The sequence below is a fragment of the Podarcis erhardii genome (assembly GCF_964252035.2).
Source record: "Podarcis erhardii genome assembly, chromosome: 11".
In the NCBI taxonomy this organism is placed as follows: Eukaryota; Metazoa; Chordata; class Lepidosauria; order Squamata; family Lacertidae; genus Podarcis; species Podarcis erhardii.
The window spans coordinates 13,976,796-13,995,641 of record NC_138501.1 but is presented as its reverse complement, the minus strand read 5'-3'; the positions used below and the strand labels follow the sequence as shown (position 1 = coordinate 13,995,641).

General features: G+C 42.9%; 1 protein-coding gene across 1 annotated transcript in view; it reads right to left on the bottom strand.

The window, feature by feature from the left end:
* Positions 1 to 18,846, bottom strand: part of FBN2 (fibrillin 2) — a 138,224-nt gene that overhangs the window by 90,191 nt on the left and 29,187 nt on the right. The window contains exons 6-7 of the mRNA XM_081880295.1: positions 18,052 to 18,249; positions 6,819 to 6,944 (exon numbers count right to left, since the gene is read on the bottom strand). Coding sequence (XP_081736421.1) covers positions 6,819 to 6,944; positions 18,052 to 18,249 — 324 coding nt within the window. The remainder of the gene's footprint in view (positions 1 to 6,818; positions 6,945 to 18,051; positions 18,250 to 18,846) is intronic.

Here is an 18,846-nt window from a genome sequence, read left to right as displayed (position 1 = left end):
ATAGGTACTTCCAGTGTCTAGTTATGATGCATACAAAATAATATGGCTAATCTGACCACACAACCCACCCCCAAACACATACAAACAAGCCACACTGCAATCAACTGAACGCAACCAACCAGGCTCCTGTCCCCCTAATCTCTTGCAGTGCCAATAAAAATAAATAAATTTACAAATAAAGGACCTACCGGCGTGATGCTGACACAATACCCTACCCAGATGCTATGGAATTGAACAAAAGAACGTTACCCTCCCATCTCTCTCCCTCCCCATCTCCCCCCCCCCCCCGCAACTGCATTATGTCTACGACGATAGTGTCTCACACATAAACGAACTGACTATGAGTAAAAAATGGAGATGTTATATATACCATACTTTTTTGTCTATAAGACACCCCTTGTATAAGACACCGCCCCGCCCCCCCCATTTTGGGGGACTAAATTTTAAGAAAATGAGGGGAGATGGCCCAAAGCTGTTGAGCCTCTCCCCCCACGAAGCTGTGGGCAGGAAACACTCACTAGATCGTTTCCCGCGCGCAGAGGCATTGGGTGAATTTGCGCTCCGTCCATCCATCCAGTTTGCAGGAATGCAACCTCCCCCAATGCCATCATGCACGGGAAACAATCCAGGGAGTGCTTCCCATGCACAGCGGCATCAGGTGGATTTGCGCTCCCGTCAAAGAGCTAGCTGGCAGCGCGGCGCTTCTCCCCTCCCCTCCCCCCCCATGCCACTATCCGTGTATTGGACGATCCCAGTTTTTTGACGTGATTTTTGAGTCAAAAAACCTCATCCAATACACGGAAAAATACAGTACTCTTCCTTATTTATTTGTTTGCTCTGTAACACTAGAAAATCTTAAATAAAAACTAATTTTAAAAAGCCAGTTTAGGAACACAGGAACCTGCCTTATACTTAGGCCAAAACAAAATAAAAAAATTCCTTCCAGTAGCACCTTAAAGACCAACTGAGTTAGTTCTAGGTATGAGCTTTCGTGTGCATGCACACTTCTTCAGATACACTGAAACAGAAGTCACCGGACCTTTCTATATAGTGAGAAGGTGGGGAGGGGTATTACTCAGAAGGGTGGTGGGAATGGGTGATTGGCAGATAGCTGCGATGAGCCTGTTGACGACTCTTAACGACTGCAATAGGTCTAACAGGTCTATCTGCCAATCACCCATTCCCACCACCCTTCTGAGTAATACCCCTCCCCACCTTCTCACTATATAGAAAGGTCCGGTGACTTCTGTTTCAGTGTATCTGAAGAAGTGTGCATGCACACGAAAGCTCATACCTAGAACTAACTCAGTTGGTCTTTAAGGTGCTACTGGAAGGAATTTTTTTATTTTGTTTTGACCATGGCAGACCAACACGGCTACCTATCTGTAACTTATACTTAGGCCGTTTGTTCATCTGGCTCAATGCTGTCTACATTGAATGTCACCAATTCTCCAGAGTTTCAATAAGGATTCTTATAATCCTTATCCAATAAGGATTAAATCTTAGAACTTCTACCACCCATCCTGGAGATTAGATCTTAGACCTTCTACACGTAAACGCTCTACCACTGGGACTCTGTGCACAACTCTAAGATTTTGTTTCTTGGAGAGTGTGCACAGTTTGTTTACAAACCATGCACCTCTCCTTCAAATGTTGCAGAGTTCTCTTGGAACACATAGTGGATGAGTATTAAGCCCGTCTGCTGCACATGACTTGGCCCTTAGGAGGTGAAAGAATGTTTAGCCATCATCACCATAAAATCTCCCGAGTCCTTTAAAATCAAGGACCAAGCCAGCACTGTTTTAAGCCAGTTCTGTCAAACAGTAAAGACAAACATCCAATTAAACACAAATACAGTCATACCTCAGGTTACAGATGCTTCAGGTTGTGTTTATTCGGGTTGCGGATTGCCGAAACCTGGAAGTACCGGAATGGGTTACTTCCAGGTTTCAGCAGTTGCGCATGCACAGAAGCGCTGAATTGCAACCTGCGCATGCGCAGACGCGGGTTGTGAACACTGTGGGTTGTGAACGTGCATCCTGCACAGATCACGTTCGTAACCTGAGCGTCCACTGTACCTCTTAACTGAATGAAGAAGGAAAATGAGGGTGAATATGTTGTTAAGCGTTGTGCAAGGCGAGAGAGAGAAGAAGTTATATTTTAAGCATTATACCGAGGACGGGACTGGACATGGCCATAAAATGGATAGCAAATTCCCACCTGTGGGACATTTTACTAAAAAGCCAGCCAGCCAGCCTACCTGCCTGCCTGCCAAGCAAAACAACTTCCCTGCTTGTCTGCTAGAGGTCATCTCCTTTACCAAAATGACTTCAATGAACAGGATATAATAATTGGGAACTAACCTTGCCAGAAAAAAAGTTTGAAGACATTTCTGAATAGTTGCATGTTCCCTTTTCATCATTTGCTGTATTAGAAGCATTTTAAATACCGTATTTTTTGTTCTATAAGACTCACTTTTTCCCTCCTAAAAAGTAAGGGGGAATGTGTGTGTGTCTTATGGAGCGAATGCAGGCTGCGCAGCTATCCCAGAAGCCAGAACAGCAAGAGGGATTGCTGCTTTCACTGCACAATCTATTAACAATCATGTGGCAGGAATCGTCGATTCCAGGTGGAAGGGGAATCAGGTGGAGTATTTGGTAGAATGGGAAGGAGAACCGGAGGCAGAGAACACATGGTACCGGCAGAAGAGGTCAATGACGAGGTTTTAATAGAAACGTTTCATCAACGGTTCCCAAGGAAACCTCAGCCGGTGACACGGTTCGGGAGGGAATACTTCGAAGGGTTCCTAGAATCAGGGTTGGAAGAGGGAATAGACTCCGATGAGGAGGAGTACTCGGGAAGAAGAGACGGGAGTCAGTGGAGAGAAGTGTTCGAGTCCTCTGACGATGAGGGAGGTTCTTTCCGGGGGTTTCCGTCCTCACCGCCCGTAGATGAGGGGGCGGGAGGGGGTGAAGGGGGCCCTGGAGGGGAGGTGGATGTCAGGGAACTGCCATCGGAAAGGCAGGCGGTGGAAGGGCTCTCGGACGCTAAGAGAGACTCGGCAGCAGAGGAAGGTACCAGCAGGGGGAGGGAAGGAGCACAGAGAGAAAGTGAGTCGGAGGGAGGGCTCTGAGAGACTTCTAGTGAAAACAGTGGAGAAGTCTCAGGACCCCCCATAGGTACACCCACTCCTCGCCGGAAACTGTCGCGCCGAGAATCCCGAAGACGCGTTTCCGTTAAGGAACTTTTATGTTGGAGCAGATTCTGCAAACGCCCACTGTCGGATTCTGCCAGCGATTAAGGGAGTCATGTTTAAGGGGCTCCGCTTAAGACAGAGTTTTGAGAACCATGCCCAAGCTCTGAGGGACTAAGCTTTTACGCACAAGCAGCTCATCATCCCATCACAGTCGGGTAGGGAGTGGACAAGCCTAGGGACTTTTCTCTGTCTCCCAAACATAGGGAGGGAAAAACGTCTAATGAGGACCAAAGACAAGTGACTTTCAGAAGCATTATAATACTTTTTATTATGTATATAAACTAAAGAAATGCTTTTAAAATGTAAAGTACCACAAACAAAAACTTTTTTTTATTTGTACTGGGTTTTCTAAAAAAGAAAAATGTGATACCCACAGAATTAAGGATTAAATGTGTATTTCCAGGAATACTGAGAAAATCACTAAGCCTTTATACTGTAGTTTCCCCTTAATACTAGACTACTACTACTACTAAACTAAAATCCTTCAGAAATAAAATGAAAGTCTTGTAAAGAGTATAAAAATTTAATTAACCTGTGGATCCATGAGACCAGAGTACAAGTTCTACTGAATTACAGTAGGTTTTGTGCTCTTAAGTTATTTAAGCAATTTTGGTCAGCAAAGTACTGAGAATGTAATGTGAATACTTCTTCACACTCCTGCCAGGAAAAACGTTTCTTTTAAGCATGCTAAAGCACATCTGGTTCTTCAAGTCCAAAAGGTAAAAAAGAAACTGAAATTACATGACTCTTAGTTTATTTTCTTTTTTTAAAAAAGTAAAAATGGATAGTTAATGTCAAAGTCATACCATTCCTGTTAAAAACTGGCATCTTGCCTAGGTAAGGCCTGCAACACGTTTGCCCCTTTGCAATGTTTGATCTGGCTTTACATATATGAGAGGGGAAGGGAGTGAACTAAATACTTGCTGGTGAGATCACTTAAAAGAAAATCCAGATTAAAACAAGTATTCTTCTATTGACTGAGTTCTCATGCTCTCTCTTGCTCTTTGAGCCTTATAATAAGCCCAATTTTGTCAATACTCTCATATTTTGAAACGTTTCCTGCACTGAAGGAGCTCAACTTAACCCCTAAAATAATGTTTACCTTCAAAAACCTAAAGCATCTTTTATTAATTTCAGGCGCCCTTTCACAAAGTGGTTTAAATAAATCAATAAAAAATCTACTATCTGTTTTAGAAAGCTGTTCTCTGTGCATTTGGATACCTCTCAAGATACTCATGACCAAATTTTGCACAATAGTTCTTGAAGCCAAGGAAGGGGTTTTCATCTATGTTTGGATTCAACTGAAAGCCATTTTGAATCAAGATGGCGGACTGCACCTTTCAAAACTACACTGATTTTAACCACTGATTTGAAAAGCACAGTGATATTTTGGTTTCGACAAACCTAGATTCCTGAACTGCAGTGTGTTGAGATTCCTGAACTGCAGGGAATTAATTACATGACCCTTGGGGTCCTTTCCAACTCTATGATTCTACAATTTTATTAACACACAAGTACCCATATATGTGGGTGGCGCTGTGGGTTAAACCACAGAGCCTAGGACTTGCCGATCAGAAGGTCGGCGGTTCGAATCCCCGCGACAGGGTGAGCTCCTGTTGCTCAGTCCCTGCTCCTGCCTACCTAGCAATTCAAAAGCACGTCAAAATGCAAGGAGATAAATAGGTACCACTCTGGCGGGAAGGTAAACGGCATTTCCATGCACTGCTCTGGTTTCGCCAGAAGCGGTTTAGTCATGCTGGCCACATGACCTGGAAGCTGTCTGCGGACAAACGCCGGCTCCCTTGGCCAATAAAGCGAGATGAGCGCCGCAACCCCAGAGTCGGCCACAACTGGACCTAATGGTCATGGGTCCCTTTACCTTTACCCATATACGTACAACATCCACCACCTGATCTTAACATTTGGTAACTGAACAAACTGGTAGGCTTACTCTTAAGCTTGTCTATTCATCCTAATGACACAGCAACACTTTTTCAGCATGGTGTGTGTACAGAAAAGGGCTGCCGAAAAGGAGAGGATGAAGCTTAGAAATGGGGATGGTCTGTGTACAAAAGAGTTGAGGAAAGGAGAAGGTAGAAAAAGGTGTTGAAGAAGGTGATAATGTTGTGTATTGGCAAAGCTGGAGGACCTAACAGGTGAGGGGAGAATGCATGAAAAGTGATGTGTGATCCGTGTGCAAGAAAGAGTTGAGAAAAGGGAGGAGGAGGAGAAGGGTAGAAGGAAATAATAATAGCATTTCTTGCCTACATGTTACATGTTTCAAAAACAAATAACTTGTGAATTCCACAATACAGCACAAAAGCCAAGGACATACCCACACTTGCTTTGCATACGCAATATCTGTACTATGTACAGCTAAATTTAGAAACTAAAGCCGTTTTCACCTAATTTGTTTCAGTTGCTGTTGTGCAAGTAACAGTACATTTCCAAATTTTCACTTAGAGAAGATAAAGGATTTCTCATGGTGAAAATATACAACAGTTCTCTATTTATTGTTACCATTACCTTTATTATTTATTCCAAAACTGATTTATTTATGATATAGTTCCAAGCAAATATTTTCTCAGTGATAATAATAATAACAATATATTTATTTATTTATTTATACCCCATCCATCTGGCTGGGTTTCCCCAGCCACTCTGGGTGGCTCCCAACAGAATATTAAAACCACGATAAAACATCAGACATTAAAAACTTCCCTAAACAAAATGTTTGTTTTCCTTCATTAAAAACTGGAGTTATATCCTCTGTTTTGCTAGCTTTTCTTCAAAGCTTAATCAATTCTATTCATAGTTACAATGTCTGTTATTTAGCAGGAATTGTAAAGAAGTACAATTTTAAAGAATGTTGCAGGCGAGAAAAAAGATTGGTCTTGCTACCTTGCCCCCCAACACTGTTCCCAAGAACTCAGATTTTCCTGTCAAAGTTCAGTCAAAATGAGCAAATAAGTTAAAACATAATTAATCTACACATAACATACATGTGGTTCATCTGTTCATGATTAAATGGATTTTCTCTTCCACTGTTCCTCTCTCACTCAAACACCTGTGCAATCAGATTACGTTACCTCACTCTCTCATGGTCAGCGCGATGGACCTTCTTAGGTCTTACAATTCATTTAATAGTAGAAGAGGTCAAAAAAGAGTTCTTAAGCCTAAGGAAGGGTTTGGAATATTTCCAGAAATGCTTATACAAGAGAACGAGAGAAGGGATTTAGAGTCTCTGTCCCATGATGCTGAGATTGCTTGACAGACTGAAGCAGGAAGGAAATGGAGGATGAAGTGTTTTGGCAAATTTCAAAAAATGGAGAGGGAATAGCTGGAAGAAGCAAAAATAAATAGGGTGCAAAGTGTATGTGGCAGGCGTTTTATGGGAGAAAATGAAAATTGGTGTTCCTATCAAGCATCCGACTGAATTCCTCTGTTAGGGTCCAGACTCTAAACCCCAAACTATGCCCCCCATGCTCTCAGTCCAATATATCATAAAACAACAGGCAGTGAACACTATGTATGAGGTTTCTTTCCAGTTTGTTACACTTACCTTCACATTTCTGAGTTGCTTCATTCTGTTTGTGACCAGCAGGGCATTTGCACTCATATGATCCAACTGTATTGATGCAATTTCCTCCTTGGCAGATTCCAGGTATTGCCTGACATTCATCAACATCTGCAAATAAAATATGTGTTTTCAATATCCTAAATGAAAATAAACCTCATGTGAATGCTAATACAATGTACACGAATGTGTTTTCTTGCTGAGGGCAATGATAATGTGGAATCTCCATTTCCAGACGATGGGATTAGCTACCTCTATGCTCATCAGTATTCCACAAATCCTGAAACCTCAAAGGTCCCTGCGATCTAGTGCTGCTGGCCTCCCAAACTCGCCCACTCAGCCTGGCTGGACTGGCTGGAATTCAAATCAATCACCTGGTGAGAAAGCCTCACCAATCCCCAGCGGCCGGCCTGGGAAGTCCCCAAACTGTTGTCCCAAGCATCGCTCCCTGGGGGATGGGAGTCGTCTGCACTGGGCCACAACAGCTGCCCACCCTATGACTGGGTAAGCAGCCATTTCTGGAGTGTTTTAAAAGTTTGTTTTATTTTTATTTAAGAACTTCTGTAAATTCTGCATCCGCTGAGTATGGAGAAGCTACCATCTAATTTTAGATGGCCCCATTTTGCTTTTACACTATTAAATTTCCACATTACAAGGAATTATTCTATTTAAAACCAACCAACGAACAAAAACAATTCTAGTTCCAGAAACCTGAAGACACATACATTGCAAACAATAAGAATTTGAAAGACTTTTCAATGTAGACATCTAGCTAAACATAGTTTATTATAACCATTGATTGCCAAACTTCAGTTGTAACTACATTTGCAGAAGTGTTTATACTTGGCTGCTGAAACTATGCTGAGTTTATTTAGAAATAAACAGCCTCCATAATGCATAGAATAGACAAAACAAAATAAAAAAATTCCTTCCAGTAGCACCTTAAAGACCAACTAAGTTAGTTCTTGGTATGAGCTTTCGTGTGCATGCACACTTCTTCAGATACCATGCACACGAAAGCTCATACCAAAAACTAACTTAGTTGGTCTTTAAGGTGCTACTGGAAGGAATTTTTTTATTTTGTTTTGACTATGGCAGACCAACACGGCTACCTATCTGCATAGAATAGAGATGATGTAAAGCCATGTGGACTCCTGCATGTCCTTCCTAGAATTGCCGTTTTTTAGTTTTTGGTTTACAGTATAGGCTGTTCAAGACAAACAGCACTTATAATGAGGGTACATTAGAACAATCAATTTTCTTTCTAATAAAAAATGACATGCATTCAAGTAGTCTAGAACTTGGTTGTCTGAAAAAGCTCTATTCTTCAATAGAGAGGCCAGATTTTTGCCCTTTGTCTGGATGGCAGGTGCAATGGTGACCAATCTTTCCACCCAGAACCCCATGACACAGGCACTTACGTTTCTTTTTCATCTCAGCAGTGCTAATTCAGCACATTAAAAATCCTCAACACATCCCACACCTATATACAGATTTTAGCATGTTTAAATGGCACATTAAGAATTTTGCAGACTGTTATCATTATCATTATTTATTGAATTTATATATCACCCTATACCCACAGGTTCACAGACTGTTGATGGTGCCTGTAAGAAACTGTATTTTTATGGGAGAAATCTAAATGTAACAAGATGGTGCTGTTAATTGTGTGAAAGGGGGAGACGACTTTTATTCCTAAATGACGGCAGATACAGACATACCTCGTGTTGCGTTAGGTTCATGTTGCATCTTTTTGGCTTGCGAACGCAGCAAACTCGGAAGTGTATACTTCCAGGTTTCGCCGTGCACTTTGCACATGAGCAGAAGCATTCTGCATGCTTCACACATGCACAGAAGCTCTCTATCACGCTCCGCGCTTGCACAGAATCGCCACTCTAGTTGCGGAATTTTTGGGGTGCGAACGGCACCCCAGAACGGATCGTGTCCACAACTAGAGGTACCACTGTACACTGTATTGGGGTACCATTGGCAATTTGCCAGGAGGCAGATAAACTGATGAGCCGAAAATATTATTATGTAACGCATAAGGTTTCAGTTGTGACACTTGGCTATAGAATTCAACTTTCATACATTTCAGTAGAAATTCCACTCAAATATATTGGTCTGTAGTTATAAGCCAATGAAATTTTGGAATTCCAATGAGAACCTGGTGACTGGTTGGAGGGTCTGACTGGAGAGAATAAAAGGGCAGACTCAGCATTTTTTAAGGGGCTTCGGAAGACTGTGAAGATATGTGTTGAAGAAAAAGAGACAAGTCTGAGAGTTTGGAATGGAAAGCTCTTGTTGCCAGGGGAAACAACCAGTGTCCATAGGGGGCTTAGGAAGTGAGGAAGGAAGAAGAAAGACCCAATGCTTTAATGCTGAAATCAATGAAAGCCGAAGCTAAGAAGGTCTGCAAGGACAGAGGAAGTCTCCCACCAAAGTCCTTTGGAAAAGCCAATGGGAGCAGTGGCAGACTTTGGGCTCTCAAATTTCATTGGTGCCCTGTGCAACGCAAATTCGGTACCCCCTGCCTCTTGTGCTCCGTTCTATAGAATTGTTGTGGTTCCCCTTGCAGTGCGGTGCCCAGTTCTGCCACATTGGTTGTGCCACCCTAAAACCACCTCTGATGTCACTATTATATTTCAGTATGTTAGCTTGAAAGAAAAAAACAGCAAGAAGACTTCAGGTGATCAGCCAGTGATTTAACAGAGCTGGGGCTTAGAAGGGTAATTGGCCAGTGATATAGTATAAGACGAACTAGAGCAAGCTTCTCTTTAAGACAACAATTACAAAATGACAATGGGTTGGGCAGGAGGAAGTGCTAAGGGGGAAATGTGTAATTTACTCTACCTCTTCGCCAAAATTTTCTCCTGTGTATTTTTTCAACCAATCTTCATCAGTTAATGGGAAAAGAATTTGTCTTCAAAAATTATCAAGGGGGAGAGGATATTTTGGTAAATTTCTCATGGGCAGGGTGAAGGAAATTGTTGTGCTTCTGTTACTTCTGAGGTGACCAAAGGGTACTTTGTGAGTGCCCTTTCTTGGATTCAACAAATCATCTCACTAATAGTCTGCGCTATGGAGTTTCTGGGGTTCCTGTGTTTTAAAACCCAGGGCAAGACGTCATAAGGTAACTCATCCCATGGGGCTTTTTCAGATTAGGAAGCATGGAGTGGCAGGAAGGCAGCAGAGTGCAAGAGAAATCTTTACTGGAAGGCAAAATGCATATACCGCCCTTGGCCACCTTGAAACAATAAGGTAAGCTCAAAAATGGAAAATTCTAAAGTGCTCTGAGAATAAGGCCAAAAAAAAGTGAAGGAGAGAAAACTTTTGAGACACTGGAGGGCAGATTTCAGCACTGCAATTATTCGCCCAAAGTTAAGTCCCACCAGACACGTGGTATTAGTAACCACGTCAGTTTTCCCAATAGCCTCTTTCAGTTCTTAGCTGTAAGGTACAGGGTTTGACCTTTAGCCTTCTGCTTCAATATGCACTCAATGCATGGAGGCATTCAGTATAAGTAGACCTTTTATCTGCCAATGTTGCTTATTCAAATGCAGCCAACTGTGTCAGCAGAGCAGTAGCTAATATTAACAATTTACAGATGTTGTAAGTAGCAAATTAATGTGCAAACAGCAATATATGAATTCTCTGGTGGCCACTACTTCTACAAAGAGTGTCTCTGTTTGACTCCTTCACAAGAGAATGTTTCACAGCTAAATGAGTTGCAGATATTATATTATTAAATAATTAATTGCTCTACTAGCAGGAAACAAAAATAGGCTAAGTTTTCTTCTCTCCCTGCAGTGAAAACATTTTAGTATTTAAGAAACTTTATTAATCATTATCGGCTTTAGTTCGATTTGTGGTAAAAAAACAAGAAAAGACAGCAACTTGCATTATGTTAAACTGTTCTATGGGAAAGAAATCAGGAAGTGAAATATGAATGGAGCCTTGCTACATCAGCAACTGAAGCTAGAGAAGCTATTGATATTTACATATGTACACAAATTAGGTCTGAAATTTGGTTGGACACAGTCTTACACAGTGAGGTTCTGAACTAGCCAAATGAAAGCACATATCAAGTTGATTTCAGTGGTTTCATAGGCCACAGGTTAGAAGCCACATTAGTTTCCATCTCTGTAAATAGCTCTTATTATATTTTTCATGCCTCGCTTCATTTTTCATGTGAAAAAGGGGTCATAGATCTTTTGGTTCAGCAGAATACTAAGATGAAATCAAAATATTATTGTGACCATTTATAGGTGGGAGACACTGACAGCAGGAGAGTCTGTCAGATAGGACATTGTTCTGCCCGCTTCCATGAATATTGTGGTTCCCACTATGCCATCCTATGGTCCAGCAAACCCCACTTCACCAGAATCAACTCGAGTCCTTTCCAGGGATATAGAAACATAGGTTTCAGACATGAGTATTTCCCACCTCTTCCTGGATGCCAGCATGTGCTCATGAGAACTCAAAATTCCATGGCTACTTGTAATGGTTCTAGGGGGTTGCTCGTGCGTAAGTTGGTGCCACACCTGGCTGGGTTACCTGGGTGAACCCTCTCTGTCCGGACAGCCACCCATCCGTGGCTGTCTCAATCGCTGGCAGAATCCGTCAGTGGGCGTTTCTTGAACTTCTTCCAGCATAGAAGTTCTTTGACGCCAAGTCTCCTCCTACTCTCCCTGCGCGGAAGTCTTCTGCGCAGGGAGGGTGTGGGCAGCGGAGGACCCATGCTCTCCCCGCTGGTCTCCTGCGATGAGTCCTGGAGCCTTCTCTCCGATTCCCCCATCTGCCCCCCTCCTCTACTGGTGCTACGCTGATTTCCTTCCCCAGCGGATGGGCTGCCTCTCTCCCTACTGGGACCCTCTCCGGCATCCCTCTGGAGCTTTCCCTCTGCCTCTGGCTCCGATGGCAGTTCCCTGACACTACTGAACAAGTTCCCTCTGCACTAGGCTGTCAGTTGCTTTTTAAAGTATTTGTTAACATCAGTGTTTCCCTAACATATGCTGATACCTCTGCTTCTTGTTCTCAGTGGCCTCATTTTGCCTACATTCTTGTCAACACTCACCACCTGAGTCTGCTATTAGAACGAGTGGTTCTAGCCAGTCACGTGGGCAGAAATATTCACAATCCTAGTGGCATAAGATGGACTTGTACGGAAAGAAAGCTCAAGTCCAGTTAATACATACAGTGGTGCCCCGCAAGACGAACGCCTCGCAAGACGGAAAACCCGCTAGACGAAAGGGTTTTCCGTTTTGGAGGCGCTTCGCAAAACGAATTTCCCTATGGGCTTGCTTCGCAAGACGAAATGTCTTGCGAGTTCCTGCGGGTTTTCCCCCCCTTTCCCCCCTTTTCCTAAGCCGCTAAGCCGCTTATCAGCTGATCCGCTAAAAGCCGCTAAACCGCTAATAGCGCTAATCCGCTAAGCTGTCAATGGGCTTGCTTCGCAAGACGAAAAAACCACTATATGAAGAGCCTCACGGAACGGATTAATTTCGTCTTGCGAGGCACCACTGTATTTACAGTGCCCTTTTACTGTAGATAAGGCAGGACTAACATCTGTTGTTGTTGAGTGTTTCTCTAATCTTACAATGTCTAACCAGATGTGTTCTTAGAGCAATGTTTCACATCAGGGTAGTCTCCGCTGGAATTGCTTCTCATCTGTTTTTAAGTTGATTATAAATGTGTACTAATTACTACAGAGATGTCAAATGGTCATCTCTTCCAGCTTGACCCGTCCCCCCGACAGGTACAAGAGAGGAAACCAAATGTTTGGTTTAAAGCATACCTTTCAACTTTAAAGCCCACTTTGCTGTTTATAGCTACATGCATAGTTGGGCTTTTTGCTTTTTGTATTGGATAGCAGCTCTGCCATGCCACATCAGAAGCAGCCACTGAAACTAAGCGAAGCTTCCACTGCAAAGCAAAATGCTCCTCAGCAGATAAAGTGATATCTGTCAGTGTAACTTTCTCCTCCTCCAGTTATCTTGTGGCTAAAAAAAAAAAAGGCATGTCTCTCCTTCCTTTTAAGCAGAGGTTGGATGGCCATCTGTCACGTTTGATCTAGTTGTAATCTAGACTAGGTGACCCCGGGGCCTCTTCCAACTCTACAATTCAATGTGTATATGTCTGTGTTCTTTAACTCTCTCTCCTTTCTTTCGTTCTCACACACCACTTGTATCCTGCCTCTCCAGAATGAAGTGCTCAAGAAAGCTAATCAAAAAACAATCCATCTAAAAAATTCCAATAGAATGCAAACAATCCAGTAATGCCTAAATCCAATAATATAGAATGTAAACAGCTAAGACTAAATGCCTGTCTAAATAAACAGGTCTTCAACAGGCAGCTAAAACCTAACACAGCTAGGGGAAGATAGATCTCCCAAGGCAGGGAGGTTCCACATCTCAGAAGCTTTCCTACCAGATGTACCTCAGTTACAAGCAGGACATGTAGGAAGGCCTCTTTGTATAACCTCATAGATTGGGGAGGGTCATCAAATAAGTTTAATCTCCCTTTTGGTTACAAGGCAGCTCACAATCTAAACTCTTCTAAAAGCCACATGAAAACAAAACTCAAGCCAGCATCAGAGGCCAACAGCAGAACCATACACATCAGGGAAGGCCACAAGCCAACATGCAGAATCTCATTCAAGATCATCAGATTTCTTTAAACTTAGGAACACACATTTTTTGGAAGAAGCATGCAAAGCGAATCACACTTGCAAGGAAGATGGGCTTCTACCCTACACTTAAAACAGGGGGCCTCTCAAAGTGATGGGCACAGGAAAGCTTGTGCAAAAGGGCCTGTGCAAATAAAGATCAGGATGCTGGCACAGTTCTAGAAGGAAGAGGAACAGCAAACAGTGGTACCCTTAGAACCCTTTGTCCTAGTGAGGACGATGGCTTGGACATGGCAGTTGTTTGCTGCCACTATTTCCATGGTGCCATTGTTCTAAACAGAAAAAACAAACCCAGGTAATCTCTCAAAGTAAAAAGCAGAAGATATGAGTTATGTGTCATCAAGCACAACAAGCAAGAGAAAGAACAACTGGGCATGGACTTGAAATCTATATTTTCAAATTAAAAGTCAGGAGGTGTACAACAACAGAATTCTCTCAGTTGCTCAGTTCAATGGCAAATTAGGGAAACTGATAATGGCTGTCAAATAGTTCCATATAATACCTTTATGGGATTGTTCTGAGGATGCACAAAATGTGATTTCAAGTGCTTCTTTCATTTGGTTGGAAGACATAGCAATTCCATCTGGATCTCAAATAGGGAATCTTTTCTGATTATGACTTGAAAATGGGATTCTCCATTATCTTCCCTAAGGGTCGTGGGTTCGAGCCCCACATTGGGCGAACGATTTCTGCATTGCAGGCAGGTGGACTAGATGATCCTCATGGTCCCTTACAGCTCTATAACTCCACAATTCTATGGTCTGAATAAAGGCCACACATAATCAGTTCCTATGTTTCTCTGTTAGTTAACAAAAGGAACACAGTACTGTGTGCAGGAAAGCAAATTCAATCCATGTTTGCAATTGGCCTTTGTGTCTGGCTTAATAAGAATTATGGATATTCAGCACTTTTCAGGATTTGTCCCTTGTCAAAAGTCTGATGTTATCTTTATGCCTTTGATATTTTGCTTCTCTCTGAAATGATTTGACAGTACAAGCTTCTCAGCAGCCAAGTTCCTAATTCATGTTGAACGAAGCACATTCAGAACGCCATAAGAAGCAATTGTGAAATTACATAGTGTAAAAAAGAAAATGGTTGTTTTAAATGCGCATTGTTCACAGGCAAAATACCCACACTGTTTTCAATTTCCACAGTGTAATTCTGCAACAATGTCAACTGTTCATTGCACAGTTTAAGGATATTTGTCATGCTCAGTTAACCAGCAGCCAAAGCCGTGAAATGCCGAAAAACATTCTCAAGGGCACTGAAGCTACAGAGCCAAATGAATCCTTGACATACTTCTAATCATTTCTCTCCATAAACTACAGGAGTCATAAGCAACAGAGAAAAGATACTCATATAGTGAGCATACCCTTGAAAACCTCCAGGCCTGACACACAGTCTGTAAACTTCCACCCATTTCCTATAAAATGCACTTTAAGCATTTTATTGACTACTTGTAATCGGTAAACTGCTATCTCCTTCCCCAACGGGGGGTGGGGAGCTACCTTCACATAGAGGAGTAGCAAGCTTTCCTGGGTCCCAGCAGAAAGGCTTTCCCGACCAGGAACCAGGACTGAGACTAACAGTTCCAGAATCCCCCAAGTCTTTCTTTCCTTTCCTATGAAGAAAATCCCTGGGCACACTCAGAGGCATTTTGGGAAATGGATGGGGAAAGTGTGAGGCTGCTTGCGGCCTGTGCTTCTCTTTCCAGGCAGCCCATCCACTTCAGCGGACACCAAGGAAAGTGTCCAGAAGTGTCTTGGCAGCACACTGGGAACCCCAATCCTAGACGCAGGAAGGCCAAACAAACTCTTCTATGAGTTCTGACAGTGCGTGCTACCATTAAGGAAGGCTGGACAGAGCAAAAGATGCAGTGCTAAAACCTTTTAAAAACACCACATACTTTGTTTCCCATGGTCAGCTTTTTTTACACACTTTTGTATACATGAATAAAAAACTATCCAGCAGCACCTTAGAGATCAACTAAGTTTGTTCTGGGTATAAGGTGCTACTGGACAATTTTTTAATTTATTTCGACTGCGTCAGACCAACATGGCTACCTACCTGAATCTACTTTTGTATACAGTTACACCTCTTGTGCATGCTAGAATATACTGTAAGTTTGCATATATTCTCTCAAAAAACATACCAATTTTCCTGCATAAAAAATTGTAGTTTTGTAAAATAGTAGCAAACAGCGATGTGTGTATTTCATGTCTGTGCTTCAATGTCTTTGAGAGTGTTCTGCTGGTTCAAAGAACGCACACGAAACCTGAGGCCCATATGGCTGCATTACATAAAATAAAAGCTGTTTACACTGTTGTGTTCCCACTGCAAGATCTGCAAAGAAAGTTTTATTCACATTCATCCATGCCACTGCCTTCTGAGTCACATGAACAATTGTTCTGTTATTACACTATTTACTTGGGTGCGAGGCCATGAACCCAATTCTTCTACAAGACCTATGGAAGTCTATTGAAACACTGTGTTTTTATTTCGCGGCCTAAGCCTATGACACTTTCAGTGAGACTTTCCCAATCTAGTGTCTCCCAGATATTTTTTGAACTACAACTCCCATGATTCATCATTGGCCATGCTGGCTAGGGCTGATGGGAGTTATATGCCAATGACGTCTCGAGGGAACCAGGATGCAGAAGGCTGTTCTAAGGAGAAGGAAGGATATATTTACTACTTGTTACTACAGGAAGGGATGCGGGTGGCGCTGTGGGTTAAACCACAGAGCCTAGGACTTGCTGATCAGAAGGTCGGCGGTTCGAATCCCCACGACGGGGTGAGCTCCCGTTGCTTGGTCCCTGTTCCTGCCAACCTAGCAGTTCAAAAGCATGTCAAAGTGCAAGTAAATAAATAGGTACCACTCTGGTGGGAAGGTAAACGGTGTTTCCGTGCGCTGCTCTGGTTCGCCAGAAGCGGCTTAGTCATGCTGGCCACATGACCCAGAAGCTGTACGCTGGCTCCCTTGGCCAATAAAGCGAGATGAGCGCTGCAACCCCAGAGTCGGTCACGACTGGACCTAATGTCCAGGGGTCCCTTTACCTTTACCTTTACTACAGGAAATTACTACTGGTTACTTTTTTTCTACTCGTTCCACATTAGATTCGATCCAGTGGAATAAAATTGGCACATATGTCTGACTGATGTAGAACGACCTATTGTTATATTAATTCACCTTAGAAAGCAAAAGATCACTGTATCAATCCACTGAGCAGAAATTATGTCACTTACTCATTTTGTACAAGGACAAATATGCTGCTTTGTTAAGGCTGCCAATTTTAGAACCAGTCCCTATAATGAGGATTTCTACTTGACTCTCAGATTTTAGTGTCAGCCCCGTAATTGCATTAATTACATACTCAGTGCCTATAGGGACAAAAACCTTTGAAGTACATTTTCTTAATAACTATAATAACCCTCACAATTTTCAAGAAAATGTACTTTAAAGTTTGCCTGGCAAAGGCCGGGAGTAAAAATGGACATTTCTCCTATATTTCACAATTCAGTATGTTATGAACAAGTTACAACTCTGGGGGTGGGGAGGAGGGGAGTTGCTCTCACCCCTTTCTAGGAAACCCCACATTTCACTTTGGGAACCACTCATTCACTTGTTTTACCAAAATGCAGTTTGTTCAAAGGCGGCAGGGGCCTTTATTATGTACAGGGGCAGCAACAGTCATCAAAGGAGAGTACCACTCAGGACATGGCAGCACTGCTGCAGACTCGGGTGGCATAGGGTAGGGCAGCAATGAGGTTAGGCCAGCAGGGCACACTAGCAGAAGTGCCAGATTGGGTGCCCAAACCACCCTGCTCTCTCTGCTGCCCTTACCTGCCCCCTCACTGTCCCATGGTGACAGCAGCTGCTGGGAGGCCAAGGCTATTGTGGCTGCTCTCTCCACCAACTGCTCCTGTGGAGGGGGAATTATAGACACTTAATAGACATGGTATATACAGTGGAACCTTGCCTCAGTTCTGTGTTATGGACGGGATCTGTTCCGGAGGCCCGTCCGTAACACAGAACTGATGCAACTGAAGCGCCACTTCTGCGCATGCGCGAGCGGCGAAACCTGGAAGTAACTCGTTCTGGTACTTCCGGGTTGCCGCGGGACGCAACACAAAAACACATAACCTGAAGCGGACGCAACATGAGGTATGACTGTATAATGGTTATCCCAAGAAAGGGAAAAGGCATCTATTGCAGTACATGAGGCTCTATCTCAATGAGTAAATGGAGTTGTTTTCACTCTTGTGTTTCATGCACAGTCTGTGGGTCTAATTCATTCTTCCACAAACACATTGGTTTCATTATTATGTCAATGCAGCCTAACAAATATCTTGACACTTACAGAAATGCTTTATATTTTGAATATACTCTCACTTTCTCTCTCTCTCTCTCTATATATATATATATGAGAAAGGAGGGAAGTAACATCTGGCTTCAATCAATTGCTCAGATCTACTCTACAGTAGGAAAACATTTAAATTGCAGTAACTAATGTAACACAAATGGCTTACCTTGACATGCGCCAGTGCGGATGTTGGGGATGAAACCACGGCGGCATGGCTGAGGCTGAGCAGGGCACATCTCACAGGGATGGCCCCATGCACGTCCAATGGTTGCGCAACAAAGCGTCTTCGTGCAAACAATGCCAGTCAGCTGGCCTTGACACATCTGGTTGCTGACCTGAGTGAAACAAGGGCCTGTTCTGTAATCTGGAAATTAAGAGGAAACATTTTAATGCCTGAGGAGTGCCTCCACCTCCACATCTATAAACAGAGCAACTTTTCAGTTTACTTCACTTATCTGATGCAGTAATATGTTCCGTTTGAAAGCTTGCAACATAACGAACCATTTTTTCTCTGAAGGGCCATGGCATGTTGTGACTTTTTAAAAATAAAAAACGAACAAATTCGCTATATCCCACTAGGGATTTAAATTCCTTAGTGTACCTTGTCTATATTTTCAGTTAAAAGGAGGGATTGTTAAAGATATCTATCAAACACTATCCACACATAGAATGACAGGGCAGGTGTCATGCAGCTTGCACAAATTTTGATCAGAGTGCTGCTTTGATATCATGACTTGGCATGACACCGAGAAAATGGAAGAGATCCCAGTAAGGGTGTAGCCACCGGGACAAGCTGAAGATGGGGAATGGGAGGCTGGGACTGGGGAGGTCTCCTCAATGAACAGCAGAGGATGCTGAAGAGACAGCCAGCAGTTCACAGGGGCCAGAGGTAATAGACATGTCACCAGAACCAGAGGTGTCCCCTTCTCCATGAATGTGACAGGCTCTGAGGCTCCAGGAA